Source organism: Castanea sativa, chromosome 12 (genome assembly GCF_040712315.1).
Source record: "Castanea sativa cultivar Marrone di Chiusa Pesio chromosome 12, ASM4071231v1".
Classification (NCBI taxonomy): domain Eukaryota; kingdom Viridiplantae; phylum Streptophyta; class Magnoliopsida; order Fagales; family Fagaceae; genus Castanea; species Castanea sativa.
The window spans coordinates 13,298,294-13,313,204 of record NC_134024.1 but is presented as its reverse complement, the minus strand read 5'-3'; the positions used below and the strand labels follow the sequence as shown (position 1 = coordinate 13,313,204).

Genomic DNA, 14,911 nt, shown 5'->3' with positions numbered 1-14,911 from the left:
AGTTTGATTGAATTAAAGCTTGGTTGTAGGACCTTTGTATTGATGACGTGTCATAACTCAGTGTTTTAAGAAATTTTGGAGAGTGTAACCATAAAATTCATCTAAGCATCTCCAACAGATGAGAACCGGCTGCATTTATTAAAATTCATCTAAGCATCTCCAACAGATGAGAACCGGCTGCATCTCCAACAGAGTGTAATGGATGAGATTAAAAGTTAAAAATTCAATTTTCAATTTTTTGCCTTTCAAACTTTTATATCTCATAATTTTGTGGTAATTGTACCATGCATTTATTACAATAGATCAAAATCCATCTTTGGATACTCTTTAAATCCTTTTTTTCTTTAAATTTTGGAGTGTCAAATTATAAAATCTCTCCCAAGAGGTTGCCATTTCTTTTTAGATCTACAGTGACTCTTCACACTAGGAAAGTCACCTTAACTCTCTACCATTTTTCTATTTTTTAAATTATTTGTGTCAATTGGAAAGGAATGAAGAACTGATATTTAAATAGGATACGAAGAAAATATAGAGATGAGTGTTTTTGAAAAATTAAGTAGGTTACGTAATAAGTTACTTTTATCCAAATTTAAATGAAAAAAAATAAAGTTATTGTTGGAGATGCTAGCTTATACTCGTTTACTTTTTATTATTATTAATTACAAATCTTTTGTGACACTTTGTACCTTGAGAGTTTTTTTTTTTGGATAAATTGTACCTTGAGAGTTGATGTAGATATCTAAAATAAAAATGGCTCAATAAAATATAACTATGTCCTTTCTCCCTATTAAGCTAAAAAAATAAACAAATAATATTTCTTTGGATCAAAGAAAATATAGAGAGTCTATTGAAAAAATGTTTTTGAAATGAAAGTAGGTAAAATATAAAAATAGATTTTTCCCCTCTAAATTTGGGTGAGAAAATAAAGATATCATTAGAGATGCTCTGACATTTTTCTTTTTGGGAGTTGCGCAAAATGTTGTATGTTTTGGTTTATTGGTGACACCAATACCATACAACTTTACATTTACATTCTTTTTAGCTTTAATTAAAGAAGGTAAAAATTGACAAAATTAGTAATCACTTTTATTTTGAAGTGAAAATATAATGAAACATGAGTTTCAATTAGTTCAATTAATAATAGGACTTGAATAAAATCCTATTTGTACGTAAAAATACTAGTTAATATCTTGATCTAATGGTAAAATGAAGTCATTATGGAGTGATATTATGGTCTAATAGCTATCCATGAAGCACATTACTAGCTACTACATTAAGAAAGACTGGAGAATATACTTTGTTGCTCAATCGACATCTCGAAGTGTTTCTAATAGAGATATCCAAAATTCAAATCATCTATCTCCCATTATAACCATTGAATTGAGAGAGAGAGAGAGAGAGAGATTGATTGGACCAATTCATGTATGGGGTCCATCAATTGATATGTCAAAAAACCAAAAGAAAAGGTGGGTATCATATAAAAGAAGTTGACACAAATTAATTAGTGTCGGGGATGTTTTTGAGACAAGGGCCAAAAATGCGAGAATGGCTCAAATCTCCCATTGGGTTCTTTAGAAGTGTTTATTGTGGAGAATCAAGCCCAAAATTCCAAATGTATAATGAATAAAAGGCTAGTGGTGCTTTGAAAAGAGAGAATCAAAATGCTAATAACAAAAGTGCAAAAAAGCATAAAAACATAACAAGCCTGAAACTTCGACCCATAGTCAGCGAGAAGAGGAAATTAAAAGAGGTTGTGAGGAAGAGATGGAAGGTTCCCCTGTACTTATATTTCCACACCTAAGGTTCAGAATTGTGAGAATGTTTCCTAACTTAGTGGGTTTTTGCTCTCAAATTTCAGCTCTATAGGGAAAATGTGATTCAACAGGTCTAAAACTTCGACCCACAGTCAGCAAGAAGAGGAAATTGAAAGAGGTTGTGAGGAAGAGAGGGAAGATTTCCTTGTACCCATATTTCCACCCCCAAGCTTCAGAATTGTGAGATTGTTGACTAATTGAATGGGCTTTTGCTTTGAAGTTTCAGGTATGTGGGTAGAACATGGTTGGTTCATTTATGAGCTGAAGAGAGAGTTTTATATAGAGTTTGGGATGCTGCTCTTGACTGGTTTTTGAGTAGTGGAAGAGGCTTTTATCCCCCATGATACTAATTTGGTTTTTTGACTTGGGTTGCTTTTGTTTAGGAAAGAGTTTGGCATGCTCTTAACATGTTTTGGGAAATGCTTGACTAAACTTTTATTGGCTCTCCCTTTTTAGTTGTTTCAGACCATTGGGAGGCTCACCTAGATGAGAATTAGCAGCTGAAGTTGGCCAATGAGAGCCAACCATTTTTAAAGGAAAAAAGGGTTCGGACAGAAACTTTGGGCCACAGTCACCCAGTGCATAAAAACTATTTTGGGGTGAAAATTTTGGATACAAGACCTATTCCATGAGCCTGAGGTGCTATCAGTGTCTCTTGCCCACTTGGTAGCACGCATGGGCTGGGCTCATGCAAAAGGTTCAAAAGGAATCAACCCATACCCTCCAAACCACACTTCCTCAATTTCCCCCATAAATCACATGAGCTTGGGTCATGCTTAGAAGAATAAAATATAATATAATACATGAATTGAGCCCACAAGGAAGTCAGACTTGGTTGAATTAGGCTTGTAGAAAATGTGTCGCGAAAATGGGTATCAACAATTAGTTAATCCAAATATAGTGTTTCTAAAAAGTTTAAAGATTTTTTTTTGTATACATAAATGATAAAAGACTAAAAGTAGTCTTTAGATCTAATTATTAAATGAGTTTCATTTGTGATTTTGAGAAAAACTTCATTTCATTCTTTTTAACAAAGATAGAGGTGTATAATTCAACTAATCAAGCATAGTGCAATTTAAAGTTTAAAACTCTTTTATTGTTCGTTATATTTAAGTGAGAAAAAATAAAAATAAAAACCATTTGGTGAGTTTTTGGTTGAAGCTCAGTTCAATTAATTAATTGTCGAAGGAGCAGAAGTCATATCCTCAGCTTGTCAGGATGCTATTGCAAAAGCTGCTCTAAGTTAAGGAACTAGAATTCCAGAGAATCCTTGTGCTTACCAATTGCATGCAAGAGCTCAGAAAAGGCTTTGAAGAACAAGTTTTTCTAGCGGATCTGATGATGTGTATGGGGGGCCTTTTTTGTGATTTTGGGCTGGACTGCCTCCTGCTGTACCAAGGCCCAAGTATTCTGGATAGGAGAGTTGGGACCAGTCCAATTGCATCCCACCTTAGGCCAGCTTGTGCATAAACTATGCCCCTCTTTGCTGAAACTTAGGTCACATGCCCATGGCAAGCGAGACTGTTACAGAGGGGTTATGGCAAACAAGTACAGTATGCTAATAATAAAGGCAATATGCTTCCCGTTAGATGAAATAAATAAGGAATCCTCAAGAAAAAGATATGGAAATAAGAAATACATTGTGGGTGAAATCACAAAGACAAGAAAGGAAATGATTATAATGAACAATAATATCAAAAGGTTAGTTTGTCGTGCTTAGTGGTATTACGGGACTAAAACCAAGAAGGTAACCACTTCCTTAACGTGAGTAACCTCACAGGACGATCCTGCCATTAGAAATTACCCACTTTGAGGGAACGGGCCTGAATGGCTTATATCCAAGCAAATCATTCATCCTTGACGGAGGATAGGCTTTTAGAGGGAGAGAAAGGATTAGTCTATTGGTGCATGTCTGCCACTCTACACTCCTTATTTCTCTTCTTGGTTCTCTTTATCTTTTTTCTCTGTTTTGTCACTTTGATTCTTTTCTGCTCTTTTCTCTCTTGCTTAGTGCTTATTCATGTAGTGTTATAGTGATGGTGGTGTCATGATTCTCTCCTTGTGGTTGCTACTGTTTCGATGATGATCCTGTGCATAGCAAGAGCCTTTTATATACTGCCTGTCGTGACTATTTTTTACTATTTTGCCCTTAAACAACTTTTGTTTAGGTATGGGTGTACTTCCAGACCACTTGTTGGCTTGTCAACTGCTCGGCCACCACCACTTGCTTGCGCTGGCTGTGCCATACCTTATTACTAGACAAAGAGTCCTACTTTGTTTGCTTGCTCACCGTGGCATTCTTATCCACCAGAGTGTGGGTATTCTCTCTATCACTATCTCTCATGGCATGCACCTAGTGGTTCCAACTCATCCTCCCTTTTTTGGGTAGTATGTCATTCCAACAAGACATTTCCTCCAAAAGAGTTTGAGCGGAAACCCTAGAATAGGTCTTCCCTTCTCCCCACCGCCAGACCATACCCTCTTTTACCTCTGACCCATGACCCACCACTCTTGTATTGGCTGGGTATAGGTTGGTGGTGCCTGGGCCTTATGCGTGCTCCACACTCCGTGTATGTCCAAGACTTGTCTACTGCTCATGCGTTTTCAGTGGACTGGAGGCTTGCCTATGCATTCTGCCACCCATTCTTGACCTCTTGTGGCATGAACTGTTTTCTGACCCTCTACCCTTCATGGCTTACTTCCTCCAAGGGCTGGACCTTGCTTGATAGCCGGTTTTTCTCTCCTTTAGCCCTCCATTTGTTCTTTATGTTGGCTTACCAGTACTCTTGCCATGTCATTTTTTTATTCCTGCTGCGATGCTATTTAATCCCTGACTGCTGGGCCTTTTTCGAGCCTACTACACGTTCTTCCCTCAATTAGTTACAACACCCCAATATCTTCATTGAGCTTGTAGTCATGTTGCTTTGGGCTTCCTGGACCCATTACATTGCTTATGGACTCCTTTGGCCCATTTCTTCCTTATTGGGCATCCTCGGCCCATTTTCCTTCCTTAAGCATCCTCGGCCCATTTCCAACTCTACATTCCCATGGTCTTTTACTAACTTTTTCTAGGCTTCCCTGGCCCAATTACTATATCATTCATTCTTGGGATTCATGGGCTTTTCATAAACCCCTTACTTTCTTACTTCATTACTTCGGGCCTACTGTGGCCCATTCTCACTTTTCTACATCACATAATGCCCATAGGTTTTACTACTTCTTCCTTTGGGCTCCTGTTGGCCCATTTGCTTTTCCAAGTCCCATTTGTTTACTTTATGGGCCTAAGACTCATCATTCCTGCCATTCGGGCTTAATGAGTTTCTTTCTCTCAATCCATTAACCCTCTTCTTGCCCATATAGTTGGGCTTCTTCCTATTACTGAGCTTTCCCAAAATGAGCATCAACAATGTGGAAATCGTCAGTCGAGTAGGTTCGTCCAAATGAGTCTGCAACCTTGTTTATGTGCCTGCAATTGTCATGAAAAGCCCTTCTTAGATGGTCATCGGTGTGGTGTCTGCCACAAAGTCTTTGATGATAAAGTCAGTGTATAGAAACATTAAGAAAGTACGAGAGTTTAGAATATCAGAGCTATAACATATTATTATATGTAGGATTTGTGTATGTACCTTGTCTAGTTCTAAGGGGTGTTTATATATGGCTTCATTGCTTCTAGCCATTGTGGCCTTTATTGTGGTTTTAGTGCTTCTTTTGTAATGCCTCTGAGCTCATTAATGTGAGTTTTGATAAGTTTTCAACGGTCTGGTAGCTAGTTTGTAATTGTCCAAGGTATTTAATCCTCTATTAATGGCTTGTCTTCCTTCGTCCATGACGTGGCTAGATGGATGAAGGTGTCTAATGGGATCATTTGGGTAAGAAGTTTCGTTGGTCCTATCAGCTGCCCCTCTAGGTTCTATGGACGTCCTTGCGTGTCATTACAACCACCAGAAGGTGAAAGGTTTCTTGCTCAGACATAACCTTTGGGGTTCCGTTTCGCATTTAATGTGTAGTGGCGACACCGTACACATCATGGCCACATGGCACATTCTGATTGGTGGAGTTAATGCCCCAATTGTGTGACTCTTGGGTTTCTCGCTAGTTTTCAATTTTTTGTGCCTAGTTTTTTAAACTTCCTTTCTTTTCTCTTTCTTCTTCACTTTTACCTTTCTTTCGCCATTGCTGCTCTGTGCTTCTTCTTCTCTGAGCTGTTCTCCCTGCTATTTCTTGCGTTTTTCCTTCCTGTGGTTGCTTTTTTTTTTTAGGTATGGCTTTTTCCCACCTTCTTTACTCTTCGTAGCATAGGTAATTTTTAAAGGTTTCTGATTTTTCTTTTCTGTTTTGGGTTTTTAGGATTTTGTCCCTCTTTTTCGTTTATGGGGTTCCATGGTTGGTAACTCTGAAGTTAGGACACTTTGCCCCTCCATTTCGTTTCTTTTTGCGCGTTTAAGGGCTTCTCTAGGAGTTTCTCGCACCTTTTGCCCTTTAGTCGAAGGTTTTGTGTTTGGGGGTAGTAGCATAAGTGTAGTGTTGGCTGATCTATTCCCCTTACTTCGTCAATCTGTTGATTGGTTTGAGGAATTAATGGGTAAGTGGAGAGTAATGTCAAAGGTGAGATCCAGTGAGCTTGAGACGGGGTTTTCGTCTAGCGACGACCCCATAGAGGAAGACACCGCAGCTTCTGGTCCAAGGGAGGTTAGGGCTTTTTCTGCCCTTGGGTAGGAGTGTAGCCTGGATGCTAAGACCTTCTCTAGGTTTAGGGATAGATTTCGGTTTCCTGAGAGGGTTAGGATTCGTCATCCTCATGAAGAGGAACGAGCCTGCCACTTTTCGCCATGGGAGGTGTGCTTCTACAAAGCTGCTTTCCAGTGCCAGCTTAGGTTTCCCGTCCATCCTTTCATCATGAAACTTTTGAGTCATTTCAACATTGCTCCTGGGCAACTTATGCCAAACTCATGGAGGATAGTAACCAACTGTATGGAGATATGGTTAGCCGTCACTGAAGGAGATATGATTAAGGTGGACGAGTTCACGCACCTGTATCGTCTGAAAGAGTCCAAAGAGTACGGGTACAATGAGTTGTGCCCTGGGTCAAGAAGGCTAGGATCATCACTGGCCTGCCCTCATCCTTCAGATATTGGAAATCCCGATTCTTCTTTGTGTCTGGGGATGATTGGGAGACCCCTTCTGATGAAGTTTGGGGTGACGTCCCTAGGTTGCTCCGTCGTTGGAGATCCCCAAGTCTAGGTGCGTTGTCTTTCTGCAGGTCTTCTTCCATTCTTTGTTATTATTATTATTATTATTATTATTATTATTATTATTATTATTATTATCGTTGCTAACTTTCCTATCTGTTGTCTCTCTGTAGTTAAGAAGCGTCCAAAGCTCAAGAGCAGCTACTAGCATCGCGTCGAGACAGCTGTAGAGTACGCGAACCTTAGCTCGTCACTGCCTTGGTCTAGAGTCTTTCGCCTACGTACTGCCTTGGATTCTCTCTCTCTCTTCTATTATCATCATTTTTTACAAGGGATTCTTTTTTGCAGAGATGAAGATGAAATTCAATTAGTTGATGTACACCCAGATGAGGGATAAGGAGAACAAGCCTCTTTCCAACCTCAGGAAGAGGGTGGTGCACGTGGTGGAGAAAGGGGCTTCCGTCACTCCAACTACCTTCGTCCTTGAAGCGACGAGGACTGCTTCCCCAGCCACCTCGATGGAAGAGATCGCCCCACGCCCGAAGAACAAGCCTCTTGCATTGTTTTGAAAGTTGGATCTTCTTTTCAGGTATTGGGAGAAACCATTCACATTACCTCAGAGTACTTGAGCCAGGAGGCTAAGGCTTCATCCGCAGAGTCCAAGGTGAAGGGTATGGAGGTGGAGCTCCCGAAGCTGAAGAAAGACCTTATCTTGGCCATGGATGAGGCCATTATTGCCAAGGAAAAGGCGAAGGTCCTGTCTGATGACTTGAGGGCGAAGAAGCAGTTGACCCTAAAGAAGGATGAGCAACTCTAGGCTGCAAGGGAATGGGTGAATACTATTACCGTTAAGTCCATCGAAGCCTTCTAATAGACTAACGAGTACAATACTGTGCTCTTCAATTGGTACTACAAGAGCTTCGAGCTCTTGCGGTGATATCTCGTCAAGCACTCTGCTGACACAAACCTAGAGAACTTGGACTTCGAGGTCGTGGACAAAGAAATGGTTGCGGACAAGGCTGCCCAGGCTACTCAAGCTACTATTGTTACTCCCGATGGAAATGTTCCAGGGCCTACTAAAGATAATGGTGGAAAGGCTAGTGTTTGAACCTGCAGATACTTATGATTTGTATTTTTTGGGTGCCCAATATTTTTTTGGGCTTTTAATTTTATCTCCAGAACAATATTAGTTGCCTAGTGTTTTTGGGCTTTTGATTCAGACAGAATAAATTCATGTTTTACCTGTTTACTTTCCTACTTCCGTTGGTTTGTTCTTCGTTATGCTTAACATTTCCTATCCGCATGTGGTTCATGATTTTTGCCTACATCTTTGCCTGTTTACTCCTAGATTCGTCAATAATTTACATCCATCTAGGCGGAATCTTATTACTTAGTCAATTTTTAGGTGACTTACGCCCATTTAAGGGATCTTTTCATTTGGCTTCGTCAGTAATTTACATCCGTCTGGGCAGATTACTTAGCTAATTTTTAGGTGACTTACACCCATTTAAGGGATTTTGTTATTTGGCTTCATTAGTAATTTACATCCGTCTAGGCGGAATCTTATTACTTAGCCAGTTTTTAGGTGACTTATACCCATTTAAGGGATCTTGTCATTTGGCTTTGTTAGTAATTTACATCCATCTAGGCGAAATCTTATTACTTAGCTAGTTTTTAGGTGACTTACATCTATTTAAGAGATCTTACATACAGTACATTAGGATGTTGGCTGAATAGTACTTTTATTGCTTTCTTTCAAAGGTGAATACAATTGTCTGTTACATTTATTGGTGGTACTTCTTCAAATGCTCAATATTCCACGATCGTGGTAGTTTCTTACTGTCCATTGTTTCCAGATGATAGTTGTCTTATCTTGAGTAATGGATGGCCTTGTAGGGTCCTTCCCAGTTTGGACCAAGTTTCCCCTAGGTTGGATCCTTAGTAGCAAATGTGACTTTACGTAAGACGAAATCTCCTATGTTTAGTCGCTTGAGTTTCACTCGCTTGTTGTAGTACTTGGCCATCTTCTGCTGGTACTTCGTCATCTTCTGGGATGATCCATCTCTTACTTCATCCAGGCAATCCAAGTTGACTCTCAACTGATCATCATTGCTGCCTTCGCTAAAAACTTCTCTTCTCATGCTAGTGATTCCCACTCTAACTGGAATTATTGTCTCGGTGCCATAAGTAAGCCTGAAGGGAGTTTATCCTGTCAGGGTTCTTGTTGTAGTCCTGTATGCCCACAAGACATTAGGCAACTCTTCTAGCCAAATTCCCTTTGATTCCTCCAACCGAGCTTTGATGATCTTGAGCAGCGTCCGGTTTGTCACTTCCATCTGTCCATTGGCCTGGGGGTGACCTAGAAACAAAAATTGGTTCTTGATCCCCAATCCCGAGCAAAAGTCTTTGAGACTTTAACTGTCAAACTATTGCCCATTGTCCGATATGATCGTTTGTGGTATCCCGAATTTGCAAACAATGTTCTTCCACACAAAGTTCTAGACCTTTGTTTCCGTGATGGCTGCTAGTGCTTCTACTTCAACCCACTTTGTAAAACAATCAATAGCGACCAGTAAAAACTTTACCTGTCTCTTACCTCGAAGTAGTAGGCCCACGATGTCAATTCCCCACTGGGCAAATGGCCACGGGGAGGTTATTGGCGTTAGTCTCTCTGCTGGGATGCGTTGAACATTTCCAAATCTTTGACATTTGTCGTATCTCTCGGCGAACTCTCTGGCATCCTTTTGCATAGTAGGCCAGAAGTAACCTGTTTTGATGATTTTACTTACCAGGGACCTTGGGCCTGCATGATTTCCGCAGATTCCTTCATGGACCTCCTCCAGAATGTACTTGGCCTCGTTTTTGTCGACACACTTTAGGTAGGGCATGGAGAAACCTCTTTTGTATAGAGATTTGTTCATGATAGAGAACCTGGTTGCCCTCTTCTGGACTTTCCTAACTTCCTCGACGTCTTGTGGAAGTCATCCATCTTGGAGGAAGGATAGAATTGGAGTCATCTAGCTGTTTTCACTCGGGATTGTGAAGGTAAGGATCTCTTTAATGTTGGGACACTTCTAGACTTCCATCTTTAAATCCGTGCTCGTCGGCCCTGCCCTTGACGACGCTTGTTTTGCTATCTCGTCTGCCCCCATATTCTGGCTTCTGGGGACTTGTATGACCTTTACACGATCAAATCCTTAAGCCAAATGCCTCGTCAGCCTCAGGTACTTCTGCATCGTTTCCTCCTTTACTTCATATTCCTCCTTTATTTGCCCTACAACCAGCTTTGAATCGCTTTGGAGAAGCAGGATTTTAGCGCCCAATACCTTTCCTACCCTTAGTCCCGTCAATATTGCCTTATATTCATCTTCGTTGTTGGTGGCAGGGAACATCAGTTGCACTCCGTACTTGAGTGTCTCTCCTTCTGGGGTGGTGATAATAACCTTTACTCCCCCTTTCTTTCAGGTTGACGATCAGTCAGTCTAGATCGTCCATCTTTATGCTTCGTCGAATGCCCCGTCCTCGTCCAGGACTGTGAACTCGACCATAAAGTCTTCTAGTGACTACGCCTTAATGGCTATTCTAGGGTAGTACTCAATGTCAAACTGGCTGAGCTCGATTGCCCACTGAATCACTAGGATAGGATTCACCTAGAAATATGGGCACAGCTTTCATGAGGCTACAATCAAGGTGAATGCAATCTTCTCGATCCGTGGGTATTTTTCTTCAGCTCCTTGGAAGGCTTGACTGACATAATAGGCTGGGAGTTACGTTCCATCTTCCTCCCGAATCAAGGCTGCACTCACAACTGTAGTTGACACTACCAAGTATAAATACAGGTCTTATCCTTCATTGGATGGGCTTAGGAGGGGTGGATTGCTCAAATAGTGTTTGAGCTCCTAAAATGCTTTTTCACACTCTTCCATTCAGGTGAAAGCTTGCTTCATCGTCTTAAAGAAGGGCAGGCTCTTGTCTGTTGCTTTAGAGACGAACCTGTTGAGTGTTGTTATTCTTCTTGTGAGCTTTTGGACTTCCTTCACAGTTTTAGGTGACGTCGTCTCTAGTATGGCTCGCACCTTTTCTAGGTTTGCTTCTGTCCCTCTCTAGGACACCATGAACCCTAAGAACTTCCCTGACACTGCCCTAAAGGCACACTTGCCAAGGTTCAACTTCATTTGATACTGCTTGAGAGTAGTGAACGTTTCTTGGAGGTTGTCCAGGTGAGCAGACTCTTCCTCGCTCTTGACGAGCATGTCATCCATGTACACTTCCATGTTCCTCCCGATCTGTTTGCTAAACATCTTGTTTACCAGCCTCTGGTAGGTTGCTCCTACGTTTTTCAGTCCAAGGGGAATTACCTTGTAGCAATAGAGCCCTTGGCTTATAATGAAGGCAGTCTTCTCCGGGTCCTCTTCTACCATCTTTATTTGATTATACCTCGAGAATACGTCCATGAATGTAAGGAGCTTGTGTCCTACTGTGGAATCCACCAGCTGATCTATCCTCGGCAGAGGGAAGTTGTCCTTTAGGCAGGCCTTGTTTAGGTCCATGAAGTCTATGCACATCCTCCATTTTCCATTTGCCTTCTTTACAAGGACGACGTTGGCCAACCAGTTCGAGTAGTAGACCTCGCAAATGAAATCTACTGGAGCAAAGACTCATCGTCTCTGCTGGATGGGCTTTTTCTTGGGATCTACATTTAGCTTGTGTTGGATGATCGTTGTAGATATGCTTGGCATATCCTCGTAACTTCATGCAAAAATGTCCAAGTTATCCTTGAGGAATTGAACTAGTTTCTTCTTCATTTCTGGGCTCAGAGTCGTGCCTACCCTTGTAGTCTTCGTCAGTTCCCCGTCTACCAATTCCATGGTCTCCAGGGCTTCCACCTACTCTTCCTCCTTCTCCTCGATCATTCACGTATGGTTTTCCTTTACAACTAACACTGCTTGGTAGCATTCCTGAACTAGTACCTAATCTCCCTTTACTTTGCCTACACCATTTTCTGTAGGTAACTTTACCTTCAGGCAATAGATGGACGTGGCTGCCATCCAACAGTTAAGTGTAGGCCTTCCAATTATCACATTGTACGAGGAAGGGCAGTCTACCACCAGGGAGTCGAGCTGATGAGTCAACTACCACAAGTAGGATTCTATCGTGATCGTCAGTGTCACTATACCTTTGGGATACACTCTATCCCTAGTGAAGCTGACGAGAGGGGACTCAAAGGGACACAGTCTTCTTGGATCCAACTTCAACTGTTGAAAAGCAGAGAGGTAGATGATGTCCGCAGAGCTACAGTTATCTACAAGGATTCTCCTGGTGTTGAACCCCTCTATCATAAGCATTATAACCAGGGGTCGTCATGCGACTGTTTCACTCCTTTGACGTCTTCTTCCGAGAAAAAGATGTCCCTGTCTGTCCATCTCTACTTCAGCGGTGGTATCGTGTGGATGCTGTTCACTTGCCTTTGTTATGATTTCTTGAGGGATATGAATGATCCTCCTGTGGATGGCCCTCTTGTGATCGTCTTTATATCCCCGATTGCACTCTGTGGATGATGGGGCGTGTGGTCCTCGACCCTCGAAGAGGCTTCGTGCTTGTCCTTGTTATTATCTCTGGATTTGCTGGAGTCTCCTTTCTTGACATATTTTTGCAACTTCCCTTTCCAGATGAGTTCCTCTATCTACTACTTCAGGTCTCTACAATCTTCTGTGTAGTGGTCGTGATCCTTTTGGAAACAGCAATATTTCTTCTTGTCACACACATTGGGTGACGAGTGCAATGGCCTTGGCCATTTGAGGTAATTCTCATCTTTAATCTGCACTAAAATTTTATCAACAGGCATACTAAAGGAGTGAATTTTATCGTCCAAGGGGTTTTATCATCTTTCCGTTTGTTCCCATCAGTATTCTGACGAACTGTCCACTCCCTTTTTTCGTCCTCTCCGATCGTTTTCCTTTCTTTCCCTTCCATTGGACTTCTCTACATCTTTTATTGCTATTGGGGCATCTTCGGCGTTCATGTACTTCTATGCCTTCAGGAGAATATCTACCATCGTCTTAGGAGGATTCTTTGTGAGTGAGACCACAAACTCCCTGGACTTCAAACCAGCCTTAAAGGTTGTTAGCTGTACTTTTTCATCTGCTTTGTCCACCTCTAAAGTTTCTCGAGTGAAACGCTTCACATATGACCTTGGAGTCTCCTTTTCTCCTTGTCTAATGGTAAGCAGGTGATCTGCTGGCCTTCTCGGGCACTGTCCCCCGACGAAGTGGCGTAAGAATAAATTTTACTCAAAGTTGTCGATGGACGATGTTGGTAACTTCGTGAACCACTCTCTCGTAGCTCCTTTGAGGGTGGTGGGGAAAGAACCGCACAGTCTTTCGTTAGGGGGCTGTTAAAGACCTAAAGTTGTCTTGAAAATGTTGAGGTGATCTAGAGGGTCTTTCAGTCTGTCGAACGGCTCGAGCTGAGGTAGACGAAACTTTGACGGCATTGGGAATTCCAAGACCGCCGTCTTGAATGGTGAATCTGTCCTCCTGACCATCCTATCTAGGCTCCAGTCTGTTTTTTCCTTAGTTGTGCTCCTCAACTCGTCCATTTCCTTTCTCATTTCCCTGAGAAGGTCTGAGCTCGGTCCTTCTGAAGTGGTGGGTTTTCGACAGTCATTCCTTCTTTAATTATCTCCATCATCATCTTGATTGGTCCCAAACTAGTTCTCCTCTTGCTGCAAGCGCAGCCTCATCTCCTAGTTCTGTCTGGTAAGCTCCTCCACACTGGCTGTGAGTATCTGGATTTGCATAGCTAATGCTGCAGAATCTTGGAAAGGATTGGACTCCATCTGGACTTGTGAGTTGAATGGAACTACGCTCTCGAACCTAAGTACGAAAATGTCGTTCTCATAGACAGCACCAAACTGATGATATGGAAAACGTCAGTCGAGTAAGTTTGTCCAGATGAGTCTACAACCTCGTCCATGTGCTTGCAATTGTCGTGAAAAGCCCTCCTTAGGTGGTCACTGGTGTAGTGTTTGCCACAGAGTCTTCGATGATAAAATCAGTGTATAGAAGTTTTAAGAAAGTACGAGAGATTAGAATATCAAAGCTACGGTGTATTAGTATATTTAGGATATGTGTATGTACCTTGTCTGGTTCCGTGGGGTGTTTATATATGGCTACATTGCTTCTAGCTATTGTGGCCTTTACTGTGGTTTTAGTGATTCTTTTGTATTGCCTCTGGGCTCGTTAATGTGGGTTTTGATGAGCTTCCAATAGTTTGACAGCTAGTTTGTAACTGTCCAAGGTATTGAATCCTTTATTAATGACTTGCCTTCCTTCATCCATGACATGGCCAGATGGACGAAGGTGTCTGATGGGATCGTCTGGGAAAAAAGGTTTGTTAGTCCTATCAGGACCCATACTGATACAGGAAGGGATCTCAATGATCATCAAAGCTATATGGCTACACCAGCTATATGGCTACACCAACCATATTATTTTGAACAACTCTTTTTAACAATCAATATTAAAAAATAAAAAAATAAAAATGATTGTTGAAGATTGGGATGGCTCTTTTTAATATTTGAAAGAAGCAACTAGGTCCATGCTAATTAGTAAGGTTTAATACAAAAACCACCCCTAAAATTTGGACTAATAATAGGTAGTATCAAAACTTTTTCAAAATACTTAGCATAGTTTGAAAATTTCATACTCTTCCAATTCCTACCACTAATAGCTTTGTTAAGAATATAGTTTTTCTCACAATCTGTTAAAGTGATAGGTTTTAAATGACCGACAATCACATTCAAATTGACCCACCATTAACATCACTTTTATTTTCAATTCTTATTATTACAATTTTTTTTATACAAGATAGAAATTCTACTCCAGAATTTTTTTTTTCAATACTTAT

At 41.2% G+C, this 14,911-nt stretch overlaps 1 protein-coding gene across 1 annotated transcript; it reads right to left on the bottom strand.

The window, feature by feature from the left end:
* Positions 1–8,928: 8,928 nt before the first annotated feature.
* Positions 8,929–9,891, bottom strand: LOC142620211 (uncharacterized). Its single transcript, XM_075793612.1, has 3 exons — positions 9,600–9,891; positions 9,248–9,362; positions 8,929–9,196 (listed from the first exon to the last, which is right to left on the bottom strand). The coding sequence occupies exons 1-3, from the start codon at positions 9,889–9,891 to the stop codon at positions 8,929–8,931; spliced, it is 675 nt and encodes a 224-aa protein (XP_075649727.1).
* Between the last annotated feature and the right edge of the window lie 5,020 nt (positions 9,892–14,911).

Coding starts and splice junctions, on each gene's coding strand:
- LOC142620211 (XM_075793612.1), bottom strand. CDS start 9,891: ATGCCCTACCTAAAGTGTGTCGACAAAAACGAGGCCAAGTACATTCTG. Junction 9,363..9,599: donor CGTGGGCCTACTACTTCGAG/GTAAGAGACAGG, acceptor TTTTGTTTCTAG/GTCACCCCCAGGCCAATGGA. Junction 9,197..9,247: donor GAAGAGTTGCCTAATGTCTT/GTGGGCATACAG, acceptor AACTCCCTTCAG/GCTTACTTATGGCACCGAGA.